Raw genomic sequence first — 24,892 nt, forward strand, 5'->3', positions numbered from 1 at the left:
AGTACTGCACTGCATGTGAGTTCTATAGGCACTGTAATCACTTTTACCTGAGCAGTCACTTTTGCACTTGGTAGGGCGAGGGGCTCCGGTTATACTATGAGGACCGGGTGAGCCCCAGGTGTTGGCCAGGTGTAGGAGGGTTCCCGTCAGGTGCCCCTTCTCTCAACGGCTGCGGGACGACCCTCGGTAGTGATATTGTCGGTCGGGAGCTGTGGTTGGGCATGGAGAGGGGCCCTTCGCTCGTGGGGCTTCCGGGGTGGTCTGGTCCTCCGGGCTGGAACCAAACAGGCTGAGCAGGCACTCTTGCTTGTGCCTACTCTGGGAAGAGGGTTGCCTGGAGCTGGAGATGGTGCAATCTGGGGTAGCGGGGGTGCCTCAGGGAGTCCAGTGTCTGCAGTCTCCCTCCCGCTGGGCCGTCATCAGGGTAGGGCTGCGACATCGCCTCGGGCAGGAGTCTGTCAGGTGGTTGCCTCCCACAGGCACCAGCTGGATAGCACACACTCCCAGGGATAGCAAGGTGTCGTGCCACACTGTCTCCAGGTAGAGGGGATCTTCCTGGAGGCAGCTTCAGGGAAGAAAAGTGGGGGGGGGGGAGCTAGGGGCCGTCCCTCTTCTGAAGGCGCAGCTGGGGGTTGTTGCCGGTGCCCTGAAGGAGGAGTGATGTGCAGTCGAGGTGCGGGTGGAGGCCGTCACCTGCCTGCTTGTGCGGCTGGAGGCCGTCACCAGTGTCGTACTCCTGTGGACAGCTACAAGAGGAGAGGGGACATACCCTTCTCTCCCTAGATGCGGGTGGAGGCCGTTGCTGGTTCCCGTTGGAGGGGAGGGGGAAGGAGCAGCACCCGAGCGGTTGGAGGCCATCTCCTTTTAGCAAGCGGCTGAGGCCATCTCCATTCGTGAGCGGCTGCGGCCGTCTCTTTTTTTGGTGAGCGATAGAGGCCATCCCCCTTTTGTGACCGGCTGAGGTTGTCTCCTTTTATGTGTGGCTGGAGGTCGTCACAGGGGTGCTGCTCGGGACTAGAGCTTTAGACCCACCCCGAACCTGTTGAGGGCTAGTCCGATTGAGAGGTAGTGCCTCCGGACTGAAATATTCCTGCTGGGTCTGTTGCGGGCAATATGGGTGTGGGATCGTAAGGGACATATGTCCCTCTGGCCAGGACAACCAACCCCTCCGTGGTTTCCTCCTGGGGTGGGGATCGCGATGTCTTGATGGTTGTTTGCCACAGTGGGTATTTCATATATAATTTAATGTGCTGTATAAATAGGTGTACTGCTGAAAATTATTATTCTTACAAAATGTAACATTAATCTCACTTGAACCGTTTCAGTTTCCTCCATGTTTAGGAAACCACAGAATCATTAACAGTAGAGTAGACATCCACTAAAAAAAAAAGAGTACAGTTAAACCTCGATATGACGGACTTCAATAGACCGGAATTCGCTTTCATCGTACTCAGGGAGCTACCGGACTAAATTCCTATATATCGGAGAAAGTCTGATAAAGCCAGGAGCAGTCCGGACTGCCTGACCACTTCAGCTGTATTCACCACAATAAGGTAAATAAAAGACATGTTTATCAGTGTACCGTACAGTATTCATCCATCCATCCATCATCCAATCCTGCATTGCCCCATGAGGGTCGTAGGAGCCCAGGGCTAGGCAGTTGGTTCCAACATTATTTTATATATTACCCCATTTGATTAATGTAGTGATATTATAACACAGTACAGTACTGCATTGGTAGTCAAAACAGTTTAAAAACTGTTCATGCAATCCGGACTAATGTCTGATATATCAGAAAAAGTCCGGATTAGCAGGGGGAAGTCCGGATGTTGCTTTTATCGGAATTTCGCATTTTTCGGAATGGTTTGGGCCCCATTTAGTTCGTTATAGTGAGGCTTACTGTATTGACAAAAAAATATGACCTGATGGACAGGGAACTGCTCAGTGTGATTAACTATCAGTCAAACCTAGCTCTACCTCACGCTTATGAGTAATTTTGTGGCAGGGTAAAACTGCAGTCCTATCTATAGTTACAGTTACATACTGAACAGTTATGGTATATAACATGACACAAGTGTTTTAGTCCATTAATCTGCCTTTTCCTCTCCTCCTTCCTTCCTCTTCTGTCTTTCTTTCCTTCATTCCTCTTCCTTCTGCCTATGGGTGACTTTGCACTCCCTCTTCTGTCTTTCTTTCCTTCATTCTTTCCTCTTCCTTCTGTTTATGGGTGACTCTACACTAAGTGACAAGCCAATTGATTCCCTGTACACCAGGAAGCCATTTACTGTACAATGCTGGGTGGTAACCATATAACCAAAAGTATGGCACCTGGTGGTTTAGTGGATAATTGTGGCGCTCCAATTGGATTGAGCTGGTGAAGGTTTATATCCAAGGGGTGGTTGGAGTTATTGCTCACATAATGCCACTCAGGGATGAGTGAGGCTGGTCACTCTCATCTGAAATGTCAGGACCAACTTTCCTATCCCCAGGCTTCTATGCTCCTCATGAGACAACTTAGGATTGGATGATAGATAGTTAGATAGATCAAGATGAGCCCCTCCCCCTCTCTCTCTCTCTCTCTCTCTCTCTCTCTCTCTCTCACACACACACACACACACACACACACACACACACACACACACACACACACACACACACACACACACACACACACACACACACACACACAATGTGGGAGCCGGAGTGGTAGAGAGGTGGCATGCCATTCCAATGGACCCAGAGACGAATCTCGCTGGGGTAGAGAACAATTTAATGATTTGTATTTCAAGAAACAAAATTCCACCAGCAAGATTAGACTTACTGTTCACCAAAGAACCCAATGTATTAGAATCATTGAAATATCTCTGTCCTTTAGGAAAAAGTGATCATGTGGTCATTGAGTTCTAGATGTTAATAGGGAACGTCGAGCCAAGAGACGAGCTTCATAGGCAGGGAAGATACAACTTTGGGAAAGCAAATTTTACAGGATTGAGAAACTTTTTTGAAAATGCGGATTGGAGAAAATTCAGAGAAACAAGAGAGATACAGAGGAAGTGGGATATCTTTCTAGACCTCTATAATTTGGGAGTGGAAAAATTTGTACCAAGAGTAAGAGGGAAAGAAAACAGGAAAAAGGAGTGGTTTAATAGAAGGTGTATGATAGCAATAAAAGAGAAAGATAAAGCATGGAACAATTGGAGAAAGAGAGGTAACAACACAACAAAGGAAGAATATAAAAGAACAAGAAGTGAATACACAAGAATACGTAGAGAAGAAGAAAAGAATTTTGAAAAAGGTATAATAGACAAATGCAAGGATGAACCCAAACTGTTTTATAGATTTGTTAATGGCAAACTGAAACAAAAGGAAGGAATCACCAAACTGAAAGTAGAAGGAGAGGTCTTTAAGGATGCGGCAATGGAAGCAGAAATAATGAACAAACGTTTCCAGTCAGTTTTCACTAAAGAAAAGGAGCTTGTGGAAGGAGAGGGAGTGATTAGAAATGTTCCGGTGATAAAAGATATAAAAGTGGAGGTACAGGAAGTGTATAAATTACTGGAAACTCAAGATGTAAGGAAAGCCCCAGGACCTGATGGAATTTCTAATTGGGTACTGAAGGAATGCGGACAACAACTGGCGGATAAAATTCACAGTTTAATCGTATGCTCACTGGAAGAGGGGAAAGTGCCACAAGAATGGAAGAGGGCAAATGTGGTACCAGTTTACAAGGGAGGAAACAGGGAAGAACCCCTGAATTATAGACCAGTGTCTCTAATCAGCATGGTCGCAAAATTGTGTGAGAGAATCCTGAAAGACAGATGGATAAAATATCTGGAAGAGATGAATATTTTGGCTGAATGTCAGTTTGGATTCAGAAGTGGAAGGTCATGTGTTTCTAACTTGTTGAGCTTTTACTTAAGAGCGATTGACGTGGTACAGGAGAGAGATGGTTGGGTGGATTGTGTGTACTTAGACTTAGAGAAGGCCTTAGACAAGGTACCTCATAGAGACTGATGTGGAAACTAGAATATATAGGAGGACTAAAGGGGAAACTTCTGGAATGGATGAGAGACTTTTTGAGAGACGGACAAATGAGGACAGTAATAAAGGATAGGATGTCTGGATGGAGGGAAGTAACAAGTGGAGTCCCTCAGGACTCGGTGTTGGCGCCAGTAATGTTCCTGATTTACGTAAATGATATGGTAGATGGTGTGAACAGTTATGCAAGTCTGTTTGCTGATGATGTAAAGATCTTGGGGAAGGTAGAGGTTGAGGAGGATTGTAAAATACTGCAGGAGGATTTGGATAGGATACACAATTGGAGCTGGATGTGGGAAATGAAATTTAATGTAAAGAAATGTAAAATATTGGAAATGGGTATAAGTACCAGGAGGCCATCACTGAATTATTTGTTGGGTAATGAATTAATCACAAAAAGGAGAGAAGAGAAAGATTTGGGAGTGCTGGTCCAAGGTAGTTTGTCACCAGAAAAGCACATTAACAAAATAGTTGGAGAGACTTATAAACTCTTGACTAACATAAGAGTAGCATTTCATTTTATGGATGAGGAGATGATGAAAAAATTGATAGTGGCAATGATCAGCCCCAGGTTAGAATATGCAGCGGTAGTGTGGTCCCCACACAAAAAGAAAGATATAAACAAGATTGAGAGAATACAAAGAACAGCAACCAAGATGGTCCCCAGTTTGACAGACCTGTCATACAGAGAGAGGCTGGAAAAATTGGATTTGCCTTCCTTAGAGGAAAGGAGAAAGAGGGGAGACATGATTGCAGTGTTCAGGACCATGATGGGAGTAGATAAAATTGACAAAGAAGATTTGTTTGTATGGGATAAGAGAGCAACAAGAGGACACAGAATGAAATTGAAAAAGTCAAGCTGCTTGAAGGATATCAAGAAATACAGCTTTCCTTACAGAAGTATAGACTTATGGAATAGCCTGGACAAAGAGATCGTCCAGTCTAAAAACTTAAACGAGTTTAAAGCTAAATTTGACTTACTGAGAAACAGCAACGGAAACCCACGAGCATATTACATTCCGTGTATATCACAATTAGGTATATTAGGTAAATACTTAAATATTTGGAACGAGTTAGACAAAGAGGTGGTGCATGAGAAAAACATTCATGTGTGTAAAGGTAGACTTGATAAATGTGGATATGGAGACAGGACAACACGAGCATTGCTCAATTCCTGTATACTACAAATAGGTAAATACACACACACACACACACACACACACACACACACACACACACACACACACACACACACACACACAGCTGCTTTGCCTGATCATACGTTTCAGTACTTTAGCAGCTGTGGCTCGGTGGGTTAGAGTGCTCAGCTCTGACCCAAGGGGCGGACGATCGAATCCACCCAAGGGTCATTGGTAGACATCAGGAGGGGCATTCGGTCATAAAATGCTACATGCTTCAATCCAGAAGTTCTCTACCCAGGGGCAACGCCTTAGCCCTTCTGGGATGCGTGGTGTAAAACCAGTATTATTATTATTTTTTTTTATTATATACATTTCAGTACTGTGCTTTGGATGGTCTTTAGTAATGTACTGTACAGTGATTTTCCTCCCATACACCCCAAGTATCTTTCATGATGCTTGCTGATCACATCTGCCTTTTCCAGATTAATCCATATACTCCAGGTACCCTCCATAGTGCCTGCTGATCAGATATGCTTTTTCCAGATCATAAACTTCTATATGTTATTAAAAAAAAAAAAAATAAAAATAAAAATAAATAAATAAATCTCTGCTAGAGATCTTGGTCAGATCATCTGCTTTCCCAGAACCCACACTCTTTACACACTTGTATACTTCCCTGTGATTTCCCTCACCTTGTTAGTTACTGCTCAGCCACCTACCTGTCCTATTACACCCACCACAAAAATGTCTTTATGGTTTCTTATGCTCCCTTCTTGAATTATTTCCTCTTATACATTTTTTTTTTTTTTTTAAAGAAGATGAAAAGGGGAAAAATCTATGTATCTGTTTATAGCCAGAAGCCATAATCCTGTATGGGGTCGCTATTTGCCTTTGAGTTAGTTTTTTTCCGGCGAGGGACACAAACCCTCTGCCAACTCACTTGTTGACACGTAGGGAACACGTGTGATTTGGTTATATGGCATCCACTCGTGTTGTAAATGGTTTCCTGGCTTACAGGAAACCATTTGGCTAGTCACTTTATGTAAAGCCATCTGAAAAGAAAGAAGAGTAATAAAAAGTGAGAGGAAAGATGGGAGAAATAGGAAGAGTGGAGGGCAGACACAGAAAAAGAATAATAAAGGTGAAGGATGAAGTAGGCAGCACTACATCATGTGAGTGGATGATGGTTGCCACCATCTACCATCCATCCATCCATCATCCAATCCTACGTTGCCCCATGAGGAGCGTAGGAGCCTGGGGCTAGGCAAGTTGGTCCTAACATTTCAGATGAGAGTGACCAGCCTCACTCATCCCTGAGTGGCATTAGGTGAGCAGTAAACCCCAACCGTCCCTTGGATATAAACCTTCACCGGCTCGGTCTGATTGGAGCGCTGTAATTACCCACTAAACCACCAGGTGGCATAATTTGGTTATATGGTTATGACCCTGCATAGTAAATGGTTTCCTGGTGTAGAGGAAACCATTTGGCTTGTCACTCAGTGTAGAATCACCCATGGGGAGAAGGACGAGGAAAGAATGAAGGAAAGAAAGACAGATGAGGATGGAAGAAAAGAAGGATGGAAGAGAGGACAGGGCAGACACCCTAGAGCAGCACTACATAGAGTGAGTGGATGGTGAGTGCCCCCACCTACTACCACCCATCTACCACAGAAAGTAAAAACATATTAAAAAAAAAAGAAAAAAAAAATCCATGCACCAGATTATGAGTGTCCTTCATTCATAAAAAATCTGTAACAGTTTGATATGAACTGCTGTAGGTTGAAGATTGGGAGAAAATACTGTTGGGAAGTGAGTTCCAAAGAGAAGCAGTTTGGGGAATAAATGAATTCTGATAGGTGGAAGTTCAGCAATATGGCAGTGTGGCAGTCCAGTCATGAGCATTACCAGATGCCCGTATAGCACGGGGGAAGGGGTGGAGAAGTGGCACAATGGACGCAACTTCATCTGAGCATTTGCCATAAAAGTATATGTAGAGTAATGGAAGGGAGGCAGCATGCCATCTTACTTTTAGGGGAGGTAGCCATCTTGTTATTGTTGAGGTATTAATCATTCTTATAGCTTTGTTCTGAATTTTGTCTAGCTGATTTAGTGCAACACCTCCCAATTGACTCCACCAGGGTGAGAAATATTTGAGCTGAGAGCACACTTGACTCGTGTAAATTGTAGCTAACTGCTTGTCAGTGAAGAAATTACGGATTCTGTGCAATAATCCAAGTTTCTTTGAAGTGGTTTTAGCAAATGATCTAATATGAGAGGTCCAACAGAGGGTATTTAAGTGAAACTCCAAGAATTTCAGTACTTTCCGAGATTGGAATATTGGTAGCATTGTAGAAAAGTGATAGAGGTATTGGTTGCATTGATGATAATACAGGAGCCAGGCAATATCTGTCTTTTAGTTATTTATATACATCTGGTTTTCCTAGCATTAAATGAGACAGTGTTATTTTGTTCTTATTCAGTGATTTTAGATAAGTCTTGATTTATGGAGATTGTTGTGCTGAGTTGGGATTTATCAAACTTAGTGATTGAAGGTTTAAGTGTGAAGGAACTGTGATGCATTGAATCATCTGCATAAGAGTGAATGGCCTTATGGACGATAGACAAGAGATCATTAACCCCCTCGTGCACCATAAGTTTTCTGTAAGTTTGTGGGACATGATCAGAGAAAATGCCACGAGGGCAGCCTGGACCCACGCACAAAGGAAAACATTCCCATGAATTTGATTTGCCCCAGAAATTGGTTATATTGGTATAATTTGGTGTTTATACAATATAAGCTAATAAAAACACACAAAACTGTTTAGTAAAAGTACAGTGAAAATACCAAAATGCAGTGAATAAAATGTTTCACAGTGAAAATAATTTCCCAACATCCCACTGCAATATTTTACCCACACCATGCAAGAGCTAAGCATATGTTTACGTGCAGAATTTCACGAGCTTTTACGTGGTGTCTTTGAAATTTTGATACCACCAATAGTTTTCGAGTAAATTGCCAAAAATTGCATGCACACACCCCTTCCCCCCGCTGAAAGCTCAGAAAAAGCCAAATATTTTTGTTGACCTTGAAATAGACACCCTCCCCTATGACACACCAAAGATTGACGCAATTCATGCTAAAACTTAATTTTTGGTGAATATTTTTGTCCTAAATTGCCTAATTGGCATCCTTTCAGATCAGTACAGATAATGATGCAAGGTGAGTCATCTGTTACTCTTCAGCCTGACATCATTTTGACTCATTTTGGATCAGCATGCACAAAGGGGTTAATGTGAATTAGGAATAGGGTTGGAGCAAGGACTGATCCTTGTGGTATGTGGGCATTAACTGAGTGGAAATTAGAATGCAGTATACATTCATACATTTGTTTATAAAGGCTCCAACATGCTTGCATGTGTTAGCCTTGGTCACCTAATGGTGGCTGTCCATGCAGCTTGATCTGTGGCAGCCTCCTTATTCAGTCCCTTATCCCTGAGGTCATACTCTATGACCTGGTCTCAGGTCTTTTTCAGTCTGCATCTTGCAACCCTGCCCCTAATGTTCACACTTTTCACTCTCTGCACCCAATTGTCATCCCACATCCTCCCAATATGCCCAACCCATCTCAGTCTACCTCTCCTCATCACAACACTAATACACGCCAGTCCAATCCTTCCTCCTAACACTTCCACCGTAAACCTAGCACTCCCCCCCCTGGACCTCACATTCAAGGATGCATTGCATATCCACGTAATCATTGTCATTTCTGTATGTTTGAGCCTGTGGATATCCTCTTCCTTTACTACCCAGGTCACATTACCAGACAGTATTACACTCCTAACACGTGCCACATAAAGATCCCTTAACATGGAGGGAGAGCCATCTCATTGTCAGGAGAGGCAACAGCTCCCTGAACTTCTTCCAACCACTCATCACTTTAGCCACAGAGCTAGCTCCAGCCCCACCTCCAGCACACATGTCTCCCAAGTAACAAAACTTTTCCATACTCTCAAGAGACTCAGCAGCAAGATCAGTCGTATCATGCCTGACAATTTCCATACAGGGTGCTATCCGAAATTCTCCGGACTGGGATCACAGCGCTCAAACGGGTCGTAGTAGCATGATGCACCTCAAGGTGGCAGTACTAACATGCATTTTGAATCAGTATATCACATGGCACGGAGCTAGGCAGACATGGGGATTAGTGACGCTCGTTTGTTTGCTGTTGTGCTTGTGTCGTCAGGCGATGTTCAAGATGAATATAAAAAAGGAACGGCGAATTTGCATCAGATTTTGTGCAAGTCTCGGGAAAAATGCAACAGACACCCTGGCAATGATTCAACAAGTTTGGTGAGCAGTCTCTTGGTGGGACACAGGTGTTTCAGTGGCATGCACAGTTCAGGGTTGGTCGAACATTGGCCACACAGGTGAAAAGCATTGTCGAGCATGCTGATCATTTTCTTTGACATGAAGGGGGAGTGTGCACAAAGAATTCATCCCAGTTGGCCAAACTGCCAATTCCAACATCTACTGTGATGTTTTGCGACATCTACATGAAGATGTGAGAAGGCGACGCCCTGACCTTTGGCAAAACAACAACTGGCTCCTTCACCATGACAACATCCTGGCTCACAGTGCACCCTACGCCCAGCAGTTTTTGGCCAAGAACAACATGGCTATCATCCCCCACCCTCCTTACTCACTGGATTTGGCCCCCTGTGACTTCTTTCTGTTCCTAAAATTGAAGATGAAGCTGAAAGGGCGTCATTTTGATACCATTGAGGATATCCAGAAGGAATAGCAGGTGGTGCTCAATACTCTCATTAAAAAGGACTTCCGGGGAGTGTTCCAGTAGTGAAGGAAGTGCTGGGACCAGTGTATCAGTGCACAACGGAACTACTTCAAGGGTGATGATGGCCAGTAGGAGCTATGCTGAGTTTGCAGTTTTATATAGCACTAGTCCGGAAAATTTTGGGGAGCACTTTGTATGCTCTCCCCGACAAACTGCACACATGAAATCAGCATTATCTCACAGTCTACCTCTAATACCACTACATCTCTTATGCACCCACTTATCACAAATGCTGCCCAAGATAGAATTGCTTCCCATGCCTTTGTGGCAAATTGCACATGGCCACCCTCAGTCTTATTTGAAAGTACTGTACTGCCACCAACCCTAGATACCACCACCTTTGTTTTATCCGCATTTAATCTCAAGCTCTTTTGTTTCTCCACTTTCTAAATCTTACCTCTGTCTCCCTTTCATTCTCTGCAGTCAACACCAAATCATCAGCATGCAACATCTCCCATGAGAGTTTGTTTCTGAAGTCACGCGAGAGGGCATCAGACACTATGATAAACAATAAGGGGCTCAAGTCTGACCCTCAGCACTCACAGAAATCTCATCATTCAATTCTCCATTCACTCTTGCCATTCTCTTACATACATAGCCATAACCACTCCAACTAGCCGCCCCTCTATCCCAAGCTCTTGCATTGCCCACTTCATCACCACCCTGGGTACTCTGCCCTCTCCAATTCAACAAAAACAAACTACAGATCCCTTTTCCTTCGTATATATTTTTCTTGAAGCTGTCAAACAGTGAATATGGCATAAACCCAAACTGCATCTCATCAGTATTCACTTTCTCTCATCAACCTTCTAGAACACTCTCCATTACCTTTATTATATGGTCCAAAAGTCTTATGCCTCTATGATTTCCTCTTTCCAGGGCATCACCCTGCCCCATGTACACATTTGCTTTCACACTTCTCAGCCAATCATCTGAGGCAACACACTATTTATCAAATCTGTAGCTAACCCTACTCGTGTATCTCCTTAGGCCTTCAGCATTTCAGCAGTCACCCCAGACATACTTGCTGTCTTCCCCACCTGTATCCTGTCTGTTGCCCTGCTCACGGTAGCAGCATCAATCAAAGGGCAAGGGCCAAACACTGGATCTCCTGACTCCAACCCTTCCCTGTTCCAGTCAAACTCCTCATTCAGCAACCAGTTATAATTCTTTTTCCAGGCACCTTTAATATCCTTACTGTTCACCACTACCATTCCTTCATCATTCTTCATGCCCTGCTTACCTATGGTATCCCTTTTTCCCTCTTCATCTGATTTATCACCTTAAATATCATATTTTCCTTGCAACACTATTTAGGTCATCCAGTAAATCATCTAGTTTTACCGTTATTTTCCTCTGATTCCTCAGGCACTTGTCCTTATGTCCTGGCAAATCTGTAACAGTTTTCAAATCTTATTATTTCTGTTGTTCAAAATGTTTCTTCATTCGCAAAATCTTTGAGGCATTCATGTATTGAGTACAGTATTTTGTTGCAGTTGAAGAACTTCAGATCAAGGTATTTCATATAAAAGCCAACAATGATATCTTACTTTTTTTATCTTTGACCTAACATTACTTGATGTGCCATAACAAATCACCTATCTCTACCACAGGCTGCTGGGTGTCAGGTGATTGAGCACGGGTCAGACTGTGAAGAGGCCGAGAACCATGCAAGGTCCTTGGCTGCTGATGCTGGGCTGCCTTACATCTCTCCTTACAATGACTTCCTGGTCATAGCAGGCCAGGTAAGGAGAGGGTCTGATTAGAGTGAAGAGGGGAAAGTGCTAGGGACTTCAACAAATACCCTTACCAGGAAAAGTGTATGTACTGTATGTACTGTATAACCTCATAATTTACACAGGATACATTACTAATATCCACACGAATACTCATCTTATCATGGATGTGTACAATATAAACTTAACATCTCTCTCAGTAAGGAAACTGACATGAAGAACCGTATGTAGTTCGTAAAAATGATGGAGACTTGTTTTCAATGCAGGCTGTTCATAGTATGACCAGATAAAAGAGCACATCTTGAATTAGGTGGATACCAATATTGGGCCAGTTATTTGCCTTATTATTGTCATAGTGATTTAATACCTTGAATTCATAAGGAACTACAGTAAAGGTAAATGAATCGCATCCATCATACGCTCTGAAGAATCCAGCGAGAAAGGGGATATGAAAAGTACAGCTATGTCAAATAAGCAGCAGATATTTCAATTTGTTGACACACACGCACGCACACACGCACACGCGCGCGCGCGTACACACACACACACACACACTAACATAAGAGTAGCATTTCATTATATGGATGAGGAAATGATGAAAAAATTGGTGCAGTGGCAACGCTCTCGCTTGCCAACTGGTGGACGGGAGTTCGTGCCTCACTCAGGTTGCGAAAAGTTTCACTGACGAAGTGGGTGGTTACTGTCCCCCTTGAGCAAGGGAACGGGTGTGTGGGTGTGTGAAGGTCACAGCCTTGCCCTTAGATCGGACTATATGAGCTCTCAGCTCCCTTCTGGGAGGGTAAAAGTTGACGATCACAACCATCAAGTGATCCTGACCGACCCGGTTAATTACACACTCTCTCTCTCTCTCTCTCTCTCTCTCATATACAGAACCCATGGCAGCACAATAAGGCACAGCCTAGCAAGTGTCCTAAGAAAACCTTGACCCTTGAGGAGAAAGTGAAAATCCTTGATATGGTGAAAGGAGGACCATCGAATTCAGCAGTGGCCAGGAAAATTGAAGTGAACGAAAGTGCTGTGCGGTACCTTAAAAAACAAGAGGCCCAAATATGGCATGCTGTGACTACGAGTGTCGGTGGTAGTACCAAAAATGCAGCAAATAAAAAGGACAAAGTGATAACACGTATGGAAGCGGCACTCTCTTTGTGACTAGATGATTGTAGAGGCAAAAATGTGTCACTGAATTCAGACCTCATCCGTGAAAAAGCTCGCAGTCTTCACTCCCGTTACACTGCTGAGGAAACAGCTAAGGCAGGCTGTTCAACAGACCCTGACCCAAAGTCATTCATCGCAAGCAAGGGGTGGTTTGATCGTTTTCAAAAGCGGTTTTCACTGAAACATGTTAAACTTGATGGGGAATCTGCGTCAGCCAGTCATGAGGCTGCCACGCCTATCCAGCTATCCTAAAAAAGGCGATTGATGAGAAGGGCTGTAAGCCACAACAAATTTTCATTGTTGATGAAACATCCCTTTTTTGGAAAAAATGTCTGCCAGGACCTATATAAGTAAGCAGGAGGTGAGTGCACCAGGTTTAGGCTGCAAAAGATTGATTTACACTCCTTATGTGCAGTAGTTCTGCAGGCCATATCATCAAGCCTAGGCTTATCTACAGGGCGGCAAATCCAAGGGCTTTGAAAAACCGAACAAAATCGTCTCTCCCTGTTTACTGGATGTTCAGCAGCAAAGCCTGGATGACCAAACTTCTGTGCAGTGATTGGTTTCATAAGTGGCTTTTTTCCTGAGGTCAGGCAGTAGCTGAGTGATCAGGGCCTGAAATTCAAAGTTCTCCTCATCTTAGATAATGCCCCCGGTGACCCATATCCACAGCATTTAGAAGCTGAGGGGGTTGAGGTTATGTACCTGCCTCCAAATACAACCTCCCTTATCCAGCCCATGGATCAAGGAGTAATTCACCCATTGAAATCCCAGTACACCCATCAGAGCATGCAGAGAATTGTCAAAGCCATGAATCACAACTCTGAGTTTCATCTTCCTTCATATTGGCGCAATTTCAACATTGCAGACAGTATCAGTATCTTGCAGTCAGCCATGATGGAACTGAAAAAGGAAACAGTCAATGCATGCTGGAAGAAACTGTGGCCACAGTGTGTCAACGATCATAAGAGCTTCTCACTAACTGATATTAAATCAGATGTCGTGGATAAGATTTTGAAACTGGCGTGCATCGTGGGTGGGGAAGGTTTCGATGATCTCAGTGCAGAGGAGGTTGACGAGTTAGTAGAATCCACTTCAGAAGTCCTAACCGACCAGGAAATTGATGAACTGACAAAGTCTGCCAGTGAAGAAGAAGCAGATCCAGAGGAAGGTGTTGCAGTTGTAGAAGAGGATGAGGGACTATTCCTTGAATGTCTGGCAGGGCTGATGCATACACTAAAAGAAGTAAGTGAGAATGTTTATGTGTGGGATACTAATATGCAGCAAGACCTCAAATCCCAACATGGGTTAGAAGAGGTCATAGCTCCTTACAAAGCCATGCATAATGCAAAAAAGAAAGAAAGAGCACAGCTACTAATAACTATGTTTTTCAAGAAAAAACAGCCATGTCCTGTCCAGCTACCATTAGTGCCTTGCCCACCACTGTTATGAGAGGAAGGATGGAAGGAAGGCAACAACCAGCAGCCTTCATCACGGACTGAGGATGACCCAGATGAGCCATCCAGTGAACCTGGGCATATTAAAGCTCGCTTTGCTGTGCAGTACCCTTCACCATTCGTTGTCATCACGTACTGCGTGGCCCCCATCCTCCTCCTCCTCCTCCTCCACATCATCATCATCATCACCACCACCACCACCACCACCACCACCACCACCACCACCACCACCACCACCACCACCACCACCACCATCACCACCACCACCACCACCACCACCCAGGTACTGTAAACTGTTGTAACTGCATTAGTATACTGTATTTTCATAGTCTAAGCCAATAAATAGTCAGTTTATGGTTTCAAATATATTTATGAGTAATGCATTACAGTGTCAGTGGCTCATAGGCAACGCAGTTACTGGTAAATGTCATTTTCAGGAAGGCGACAAGAATTGGCGAATTTCAAGAATTAGTAAGGGGAATTGGAACATAACCCTGGCTAATTTTGGAGAAGTACTGTGCTTCTTTTGCTCTTGTTGTGAGACTAATGAACATCGCATTTCAGGACTTGTGAACCAGGCGGTTAATTCAGATTTTGCCAGTGGGAAATAAACAGCTAGTTATTTGTCGTCACAATATCCGGCCCAACGCAATATCGAGCACTGCTGGCACGGCTCTATTAATGCAATATCCAGCAAAATTATGCAATATCTGGTGCTGAAATGGGATGTAATTGGAGGTTCTGTGCAATATCTGGCATCGAGGTGTATCAGCCAGCTAGTAAATGGTAGCCAGCTGGTGCTGTATTACTGTATTTTATCGTTATTGTATTTTGTGCTTAATTTTCATCTTTACTCACGGGAAAGTTGTTAGGATGGAGGTTCGAGGTGGAAAGTAACACAATATCCGGCTCAATGCCAAATATTTAGCCGATTGGGTTACAATGCAATATCCAGCATTTTGCTTTAACCGGTGTTAGGCTTGGCTGAATTACAATGGATAATTGAGAGTTTGCTGTATTTTAATATTTTTTCTTATACATTTATTATATTTCATCTTTATGAAGCTTGAATACAGTAAACCCTTGATATAACGAACCCTGGTATTGCAAATTTTGGTATAGCGAACAGCCAAATTGCGACTGAACTTCCCCCGGATTTTGGGAACAAACGTCGCTAAATGCAGGTTAAATTTGCAAATCAGCCCACGGTAACAACAGCATCCCTTCCTGGCACGGTAAGTTACTTGAACAGCATCCCTTCTTGGCACAGTAAGTGAAATGTAACTACTACATTATACTGTATTCTTATTATAGGTATTGTATTTATATGTACAACTTCAAAGTGTTGTATTTACATGTACAACTTCATAAACCATTGAATTCTCCATGTAAAACTTCATAGAGTTAGTTTAGGTTATGTTTGAGCACATAGGACCAAATGACTCCCCTTATGTAGCAAACTGAGTTTGGCAATCCCTCAGAAATACTGAACCCCTCGTATATAGCAAACTTTCGGATATAGCGACCCACCCCTACCTCCAATTAGTTCGTTATATCGAGGGTTCACTTGCAATATTCAGCCTTTTTACCGCCACATTTAGGAGGGTATACTTCACTTTAGGGATGAGCTTTTGTACACATCAGTTGGACAGGCAGCTCCTGTACAGGTACACATTCAGACCATTCTTCACAAGTCCTGAAGGGCACCTGATCTGTTGATCCAAGGAACACCATTTACTGTTACGAGAGAAGTGATATACAAGCTCTGTTCAGAAGGTATCCAACCTTAGGCTCTAAAAAAATAAATAGCTAACCTGTTGAGCTAGGTCAAGAGAATACAAAGAGCAGCAACCAAGATGGTCCATAGCCTGGCAGGTCTGTCATACAAGGAAAGACCAGAAAAGCTGGGTCTGCCTGCCTTAGAAGAAAGAAGAGAGAGGGGTGACATGATTGCAATGTTCAGAGCCATTATGGGAGTAGACAGAATTGACAGAGAAGATATGTTTGAATGAGATGGAGGAACAACAAGAGGACATGGAAGTATTTGAGAGAGACAAGTTGCCTGAAGGATATCAAGAAATACAGTTTTCCATACAGATGCATTGACCAGTAGAATAGCCTGGTCAAAGAGATCATCCAGTACAAAAACTTAAACGAGTTTAAAGCAAAGTTTGACTGGTTGAGACACAAAGACAGGACCCCACGAGTGTAGCTCATTTGCTGTGTATCACAGCTAGGTAAACGCAGCTAGGTAAATACACACAGACACTCACATATTAGAGAGAGAGAGAGAATAAATTAAGATTTGGAGATGAGACATCATGAGCTTAGCTCAAATCCTGTATATATTAACTAGGTAAATACAACTACACTCAACCCCCTGCTGTTGCGCACATGGCTATCGCGGTTATCTGCTATCGTGCACACATCAAATGCACAACCATACATGCTATCATGTACCCCAAGACCGCTGTCACACATCAAGTTTGAAGCACTCAAATCAGAACAAGAGGTGTTAAAATATCGGAAGAGCTTTACGATAAAGCAGGTGATTGATTTGGTGGTCGAATGTTGGGATAACATTACCCCAGCAACAATAAATCACGCATGGTGCAACATCATGGACGGTTTACCTGAGGACAGGCAGGTTAAGGTACCAGGTGAACCCCGGTCAGTGGAGTCAGAGCTGGAGGCTGCGGCTAAGGAGGCAAGAGGTATTGCTGGCCGTGGGTTTGAGGGCACAGCTGGTGACGAGATGAGAGATATGTTACGACCAACACCGGTTACTGCTGAAATAGACATGGTACGACCAACACCGGTTACTGCTGAAGATATTTCACTAGAAGATGCTGAGGATAGCCCAGGAGAAGAGGTGGATGCAGGAGAGAAAGTTAAGGAGGGGCTGAGTATGAAGGACATCAAGACTTTGATTGAGTTGGGTGGCCAGATACGTCACATTCTACAGCAAGATACGACTGTCAACAGCAAACAGTGCACATCCTACATTAATAAAGCCGTTGAAGGGTATGAGGACAAGTACCATGCTTACATGAATGCTTTACATCAGCGTCGAATCACAGATTATTTTTGTCAGCACCCAGTCCCTGAACCTACCCTCTGTGCCGGCCCCTCAACCTCAGCCCACGCCTGGCCACGAACCACAGCCAGGCCCTTCCAACCAAGAGGCAGACTACAAGGGTTTTGACCATGATGTTTTCTTGGACAACCATTGTAAAGGACCAAACTGAAACTTAACAATTTAATCACTGGTCTGGCCGGGATTCAGTCCTGGGCTCTCACGCTTAATACATGCGCACATTACCACTGAGCCAAAGAGAGGATCCCTACTTTGCCTCTAAGTAAAGCGGGCTTTTATACACTCCATTACATCACTCTTTTCTTCCCTTGGTGATTAATTTGGTCAGTTTCAAACACATGTGGTAGCGTAGCACAATGGAGGCCACCATTAGGGGGAGCCCACAAACCACATAGACAGCTCATCCCCAGGATGTAAGGTTTAAGATATTGTCAACAACATCATGGCCCTCTAAGCCCCGCATCACATCCCACACTGCTGCCAACCAATGTAAAGGACTGACCTGAAACTTAACAAATTAATCACTGGTCTGGCCGGGATTCGATCCTGGGCCCTCGTGCTTAATACGCGTGCACGTTACCACTGAGCCAAAGAGAAGATCCCCACATTGCCTCTAAGCAATGCGGGCTTTTATACGCCCCATTACACCTGGACCAGAGGAGGAAAAATATTTTGAGGAGAGAGAGTCAGGCCTGTGAGGGCTCTGGCAGCAACTAAGCCACTCCTAAACCTCAGAACCCTTCAAACCACCTAAGCCTTCCTTAATCCTTATAAAAGTAAGATTGACGGCCTTTTGTTCTGTTCATTTATTGAATATAATGTTATTATCAGTATAATAATGCTTTATTTCATGTTGGAGGAGAGCTTGGCCAGAAATCATAGGCATAAAGTAGTTAAAAGTTAGAGAAATGGGCCACTGGAAAACCAATTAGAAATTTTCCCATTGATTCTTCAGTTCAGCTATCGTGAATTCAATAATCATGAGCGTTTGCTGTACCCAGTTAGGTCGATAGCAGGGGGTTGAGTGTAGGTAAATGCACACACACACACACACACACACACACACACACACACACACACACACACACACACACACCATCACAAGTAGAACTGATTGCAGTAGAGATCAACACATCTGAAGGTAAAGTAATTGTAGCCAATTTGTACATGCTACCCAGATCAAACACATGGGAAAGAGATGAATATGAGGACCCGGCAGAGAGTACAATTCAGAGTTTAAGATCATTACTATATAAAATGGAAGAGAAATCAGAAAGAATTATACTAACTGGGGATTTCAATACAAATATAAATTGGAATACACTAGATATAATTAGCCAAGAAAGCAGTTGGGACCAAAAGCTCCTGGATCTCGTACAAGAGTTCTTCCTAACGCAACATGTGAGGGAAACCACCAGAAAAAGAGGACTTGATGTACCTTCAGTGCTAGATCTAATATTTACTGGGCAAGAAAATGATATTGACAGTTTAATATATCACCCCCCACTCGGCAAAAGCGATCATGCAGTACTAAATTATAACTTCAGGACAGCATATGACATAGTAAACAGCAATGACAGTTACAAAAAGAGCCTAAACTATAAAAAGGGAAATTATCATCAAGACCTAAAGAAGTATTTCTTAGAAGTTGATTGGGAAAATGAGCTTAGAGGACAAGATTTAAATGCTGTATATAAAAAATTCTGTGAATTTTATGAAATAGGAGTCCAGAAGTACATCCCACAGCACAAAGAAGCAGATAAGAAAATACAGAAATGGTTCAATACAGAATGTAAAAAATCAAAAGAAAGAAGAGATTTGTTGTGGAATAGATACAGAAGACATAATAGTGAAAGGGCGTATAATAATTACAAACAGACAAGAAACGATTATACAAGAATAAGGAGGGAAACCCAATAACAGTTTGAGGAGGATATAATAAATAAAAGTAGTGATCAACCAAAGCTGTTTTACAGCTATATCAGAAGCAAAACCAAAGTAAAAGATATAATACAATCAATTACGGACGAGGGAATCACTTATACACAAGAGAAAGATATTTGTGAAGCACTAAATTAGAATTTCCAATTAGTTTTTACAGAAGAAAAAAATTTTGAGAGGGACTATGTGGAACATGCATGTCCACACATACTACCAGATATACAAATAGCAGAAAAAGTAATACAGGAGGAGTTAAGTAGATTAGACAGAGGAAAAGCAAGTGGTCCTGATGAAATTTCATGTTGGGTACTACGAGAATGTGCAAAGGAGTTAAGTAAACCATTATTTTTAATTTTCAAGAAATCCTTGAGTCAAGGTAAACTACCTGATATTTGGAAAAAAGCAAATATTGTCCCCTTATTCAAGAAAGGAAATAGACAAAATCCACTCAACTACTGACCAGTATCACTGACCTGTGTTGTAAGCAAGGTATTAGAAAAGCTTATAAGAAAAGCTTGGGTAAATCATCTAGAAGAACACAGTATGATAACAGAATGACAGTTTGGTTTCAGAAAAGGAAATCATGTGTTACTAATCTGTTGAGCTACTGTGACAGAGTAACAAACACAATACAGGAAAGGGAAGGATGGGTGGACAGTATCTATTTAGATTTCAAGAAAGCTTTTGACACAGTACCACAACAAAGACTTTTATGGAAACTGTACCATCAAGGAGGAATTCGAGGCAAACTGTTTTGTTGGATGCAAGACTTTCTCATAAAAAGAGAAATGAGGACAGTACTAAGAGGAAACTACTCATCATGGAAAGAAGTGACTAGTGGAGTACCACAGGGTTCAGTGCTGGCACCAATCATGTTTTGAGTGTATATAAATGATATAAACAGTAACACTGGAAATGAGAGCTATCTGAATATGTTTGCAGATGATGCAAAAATACAAAGGAGAATTACTAACACAGACTCTTGTAAAGAGCTACAAGAAGAATTAAATAAACTTCATGAATGGAGTAGTACATGGCAAATGGAATTCAATGTGGACAAGTGTCATGTAATCAAGTTTGGTAAAAGTGGAAAAAGACCTGATTGGGATTATAAGTTAGGAAATAAAACCCTATACACATCAGAAAGAGAGAAAGACCTAGATGTGATTATCAATAACAGACTATCTCTGGCTGACCACATCAGCGAGAAGGTACGGAACATGTATACACTGCTTGCAAATATGAGAATAGCATTCACATACATAAATGAAGACATGCTAAGAAGGATAATAACATCATTCATTAGACCAACCCTGGAATATGCATCAGTAGTCTGGAGTCCTCATCTCAAAAAGGACATAGACAAGATTGAAAAAGTTCAAAGGGCTGCTACAAGATGGATACCAAGCTTAAGGGACCTAAGCTACGAAGAAAGACTAAATAAACTGAATCTACCAACACTACAGGAGAGAAGGAAAAGAGGTGACATGATAATGCTATATAAGTGCATATCAGGGAAGGAGAAAATAGATATAAATGATTACTTAACATAAGGAGAAGCATCAGCAAAAAACTGCATAAGAAGAGAGGTGATAAAGACGTAAGGAAATTCAGTTTCCCAAACAGAGCAATTGATCAATGGAATGCACTACCGAATGAAATAGTGTGTGCCAAAACAATTCAGAAATTTAAGAATATGTACGATAAATATGGTTTAAGACACGGGACAGTACGAGCTTGACTCATTCCTGTAAAGATACAATTGGGTAAGAATTAGGTAAGGTAAGAACACACACACACACACACACACACACACACACACACAGTACTGTAAAGGTTATCTGTAGTAATGTAGATGGATTAGTCGGAAAAAAAAAAAGAGTTATAAGATTATATAACCAAACAAAACGAGCAGTCATATGTGTAAGTGAAACAAAGCTAATTAAAGATATAAAACTATAGGTGTTGGACTTGGGTGGATTTAGTACAGTGTATGGAAAAAGGCAGAGAAGGAAGGAAGGTTGGTAGATCAGATGGAGGAGTTTTAGGAATGATGGATAGTAATTTAAAGGCAAGAGAGGTGGAAATGGTCAACAAAAAGGCAGAAGCCTTAACAGTAGAGATACATATTGATAAAGGAAGAAAGATGGATATAGGATTGGTTTCTATGCCACCCCAAACAAGAATATTGAATGATGAAGAGTATGGGGATATGGCCAGAGATCCGTTGATGGTTCTGGAAAAACTTGCATAAAGAAGAAATGGACTAGCTGTAACCAAAGAATTTAATTTCAAAGAAGTAAATTACATGGAGAATGATGCAGGTCATAGGAGAAACACATGGGGCTATAAATTAAATGAACTGGTAACTCCCGTGCTTACAGAAAGTTCAAATAATATCCAAAATAGAAAGTACCATTTTTCCCATAGGAAAGAGAGAAAATTTAGTAATTGAACTTGAGGTCATGATTGGAAAGATGGAAAGGAAAAGGCATAAGGAAGATGGGCATAATTACAGCAAAGCTAACTTCAGGACATTGAGAAATTAGTTAAGGAAAATAATTCAGAAGAACTGAATGAAGCTACAGATGTTCACAATAAATACTCCTTTTTTAAGAAGATACATAATGAAGGTCTTAATAAATTTGTTCCTAAATGTGGAACTAAACATGAATAGATAAAGGAATGGGTCAGTGATATATGTAAAAATACAGTGGAGTGGAGAAATATAGCATGGAACACAGCGAGAAAAAATAGGAGTAAACTAATGTGGGAGAGATAATTATAAGAGATTAAGAAATGATCAGGTAAGGATTAGAAGAAAAGCAGCAGCCAACTATAAGAAAAACGTAGTGGATAAGTGTGGAAGTGATCTGAAATTATTTTGCAGATATATAAACAGTAAAATGAAAAGAAAGGAAGGGATTGTAAGGCTAAAAGTTGGTGAATCAGTCTGTGAGTAAGAGGGGGACATGTCTGAGATTGTGATTTTTCATCCAGGCATTTTTTGTGAGGGAAGAGGATTTCAAGAGATGGAAATAAATCAGAACAGGATAAATTAGATAAATAAGATAGAATTTGAGCCTAATGAACTTCTGGAGCTAATGGAAAATGTGGATGCAAGAAAAGCCTTGGGGCCAGATAATATTTTTGGTTGGATAATTTGAGAATGTGGTGATCAGTTAATTAAGCCAGTATTCAAAGTAATGAACTGTTGTTTAAAAGAGGGAGCTCTACCGAGAGACAATAAGAGAGCAAATGCATTTTGTTTTGATTATATAGGCTCCAGTTTGTATGCATTGGACATGGTCACCTAATGGTGGCTGTCCATACTGTTAAGTTCTGGCAGCCTCCCTGTTCTCTGCCTTACCCCAGAGGTTACTCTCTGTGGCCTTGTCTCATGCCTTTTTTGGTCTGCCTCTCACAACCCCATCCCCAACATTCACACATCTCACTTTCTGCATCCAGTTGTCATCCCCCATCCTCTCCACATGCCCAAACCATCCCATTCTACCCCTGCTCATGACAACACCAGTACACTCCAGTCCCATCCATCCTCTTAACTCTTCCATCATAAATTTAGCCCCCTCAGGCCTCACATTCAAGGACGCACTGCACACTCAACCTAATCATTGTCATTTCTGTATGTCTGGGTCTATGAATATCCTCATCTGTACTGCCCAGGTCTCACTACCATACAGCATTACACCCTTAACACATGCTGCATACAAAGAGCTCTTAGCACAAAGGGAGAGCCCTCGCAGTGTAAGGACAGACAACAGCTCCTTGAATTTCTTCCAGTCACTCCTCACTCTACCCACAGAGCTAGCTCCAGCACACAACATGTCTCCCGGGTAATAAACTCTTCCACACACTCAAAAGACTCGCCAGCAAGATCAATCATTCCATGCCTGACAATCTCCACATGTTCTCCCCAACACACCGCACACATGAACTAAAAATTATCTCGCAGTCTGCCTCAGATACCACTGTCTCTTATGCACCCACTTGTCACAAATGCTGCAAAAGATGGACTTACCATGCCCTTGTGGCAAATGGCACATGGCCGCTCTCTTCCTCTTTGATAGTACTACATTTGCCCATGCCATCTGTCGACTTCCTTGCTGTGGTTCCTTTTCATTCTCTGCATGAAACATCTCCCATGGGAGTCCATCTCTGAAGTCATATGAGAGGGCCTCAAGTACCGTTATTAACAATTACAGGCTCAAGACTGACCCCTGATGCACACCAACATTCATGGAAAACTCATCACTCAAATCTCCATTCACTCTCACGTGGGTGCGGGCCCCCACGTACATAGCCATAACAACTCTAACCAGTCACTCCTCGATACTAAGCTTTCTCATTGCCCACTTCACCACCCCCCTTGGTACTCTGTCAAAGGCCTTCTCCAAATCAGGTAAAACAAATTACAGATCCCTTTTCTCTCTTATATATTTTTCCTCAAGCTGCCAAACTATGATTATGGCATCAGTGGTTTCTTTTCCTGGCATAAGCCTAAACTGCATCTCATCAGAATTCATTCATTCTTTAATCATACCTACTAGATCTCTCTCCATTACCTTTCTTATCTGGTCCAAAAGTTTTATGCCTCCATAACTTACTCTTTCCAGGGCATCTTCCTTCCCCTTGTACACATTTACAGTCACACTCTTCATTCAGTCATCTGGGACAACACATTCATATATAATCATATTTATCAAATCAGTAACTAACCCAACTCATATATCCCCTCAGGCCTTTAGCATTTCAGCAGTCAACCCAGACACACCTGCTGCCTTCCTCAGCCACATTTTGCATATTGCCCTACTCACAGTAGCAACATCAGTCAAAGGCCAAGGGTCAAACACCGGATCTGCATACTCCAAACGCCAAACTCTTCATTCAGCAACCGGTTATAATTCTCTCTCCCCAGGCTTCTTTGATATCCTTACTGCTCACCACTACCTTTCCTCCATCATTCATCACAAACTGCTTACCTATGATATCCCTGTTTTCCCTCTTCATCAGATTTGCTGCCATAACTATCACATTTTCCTTTCAGTGCTAATTAGGTTATCCAGTAAAAGTCTCTGAGACTGAGATTTTGCCCTGTATTCCTCTTTCCTAACCCTGTTCTTGGCAGCCAAGCATCCCTTTTTGTTGCCACCCATTTTCCATTCCTGGAAAAGCTATCTTTTCTCCGTAACTGCAACTTCTACACCCTCATCCGACCATCTTGTCACTTTATGTCTTGAGGGTCCTTTTGTCCATCCACACACTGAATCAGTAACTCTCAGGAGATTGTTCTTGAGAGCTCTATACTGTTCATTAGCAGTTCCCTGCTCTCCCACCATTCTGCTCATCTTGTTATGGAAGGCATCCCCTGTTTCTTGGCTTTTCAACTTTCATAATTTCCTTTTAGGTGCATAGGTCCTCTTCACCACCTGCA

The 24,892-nt window shown here is 42.4% G+C and overlaps 1 protein-coding gene across 1 annotated transcript in view; it reads left to right on the forward strand.

Annotated features, from left to right (window-relative positions):
* The window catches only part of LOC145392855 (L-threonine ammonia-lyase-like), a 148,536-nt gene that overhangs the window by 79,498 nt on the left and 44,146 nt on the right, over window positions 1–24,892 (forward strand). The window contains exon 4 of the mRNA XM_080267140.1: window positions 11,647–11,778. Coding sequence (XP_080123266.1) covers window positions 11,647–11,778 — 132 coding nt within the window. The remainder of the gene's footprint in view (window positions 1–11,646; window positions 11,779–24,892) is intronic.

Source organism: Coenobita brevimanus, chromosome 23, assembly GCF_032717465.1.
Source record: "Coenobita brevimanus isolate Jiangsu-jjx chromosome 23, ASM3271746v2, whole genome shotgun sequence".
NCBI classification, from domain to species: Eukaryota; Metazoa; Arthropoda; class Malacostraca; order Decapoda; family Coenobitidae; genus Coenobita; species Coenobita brevimanus.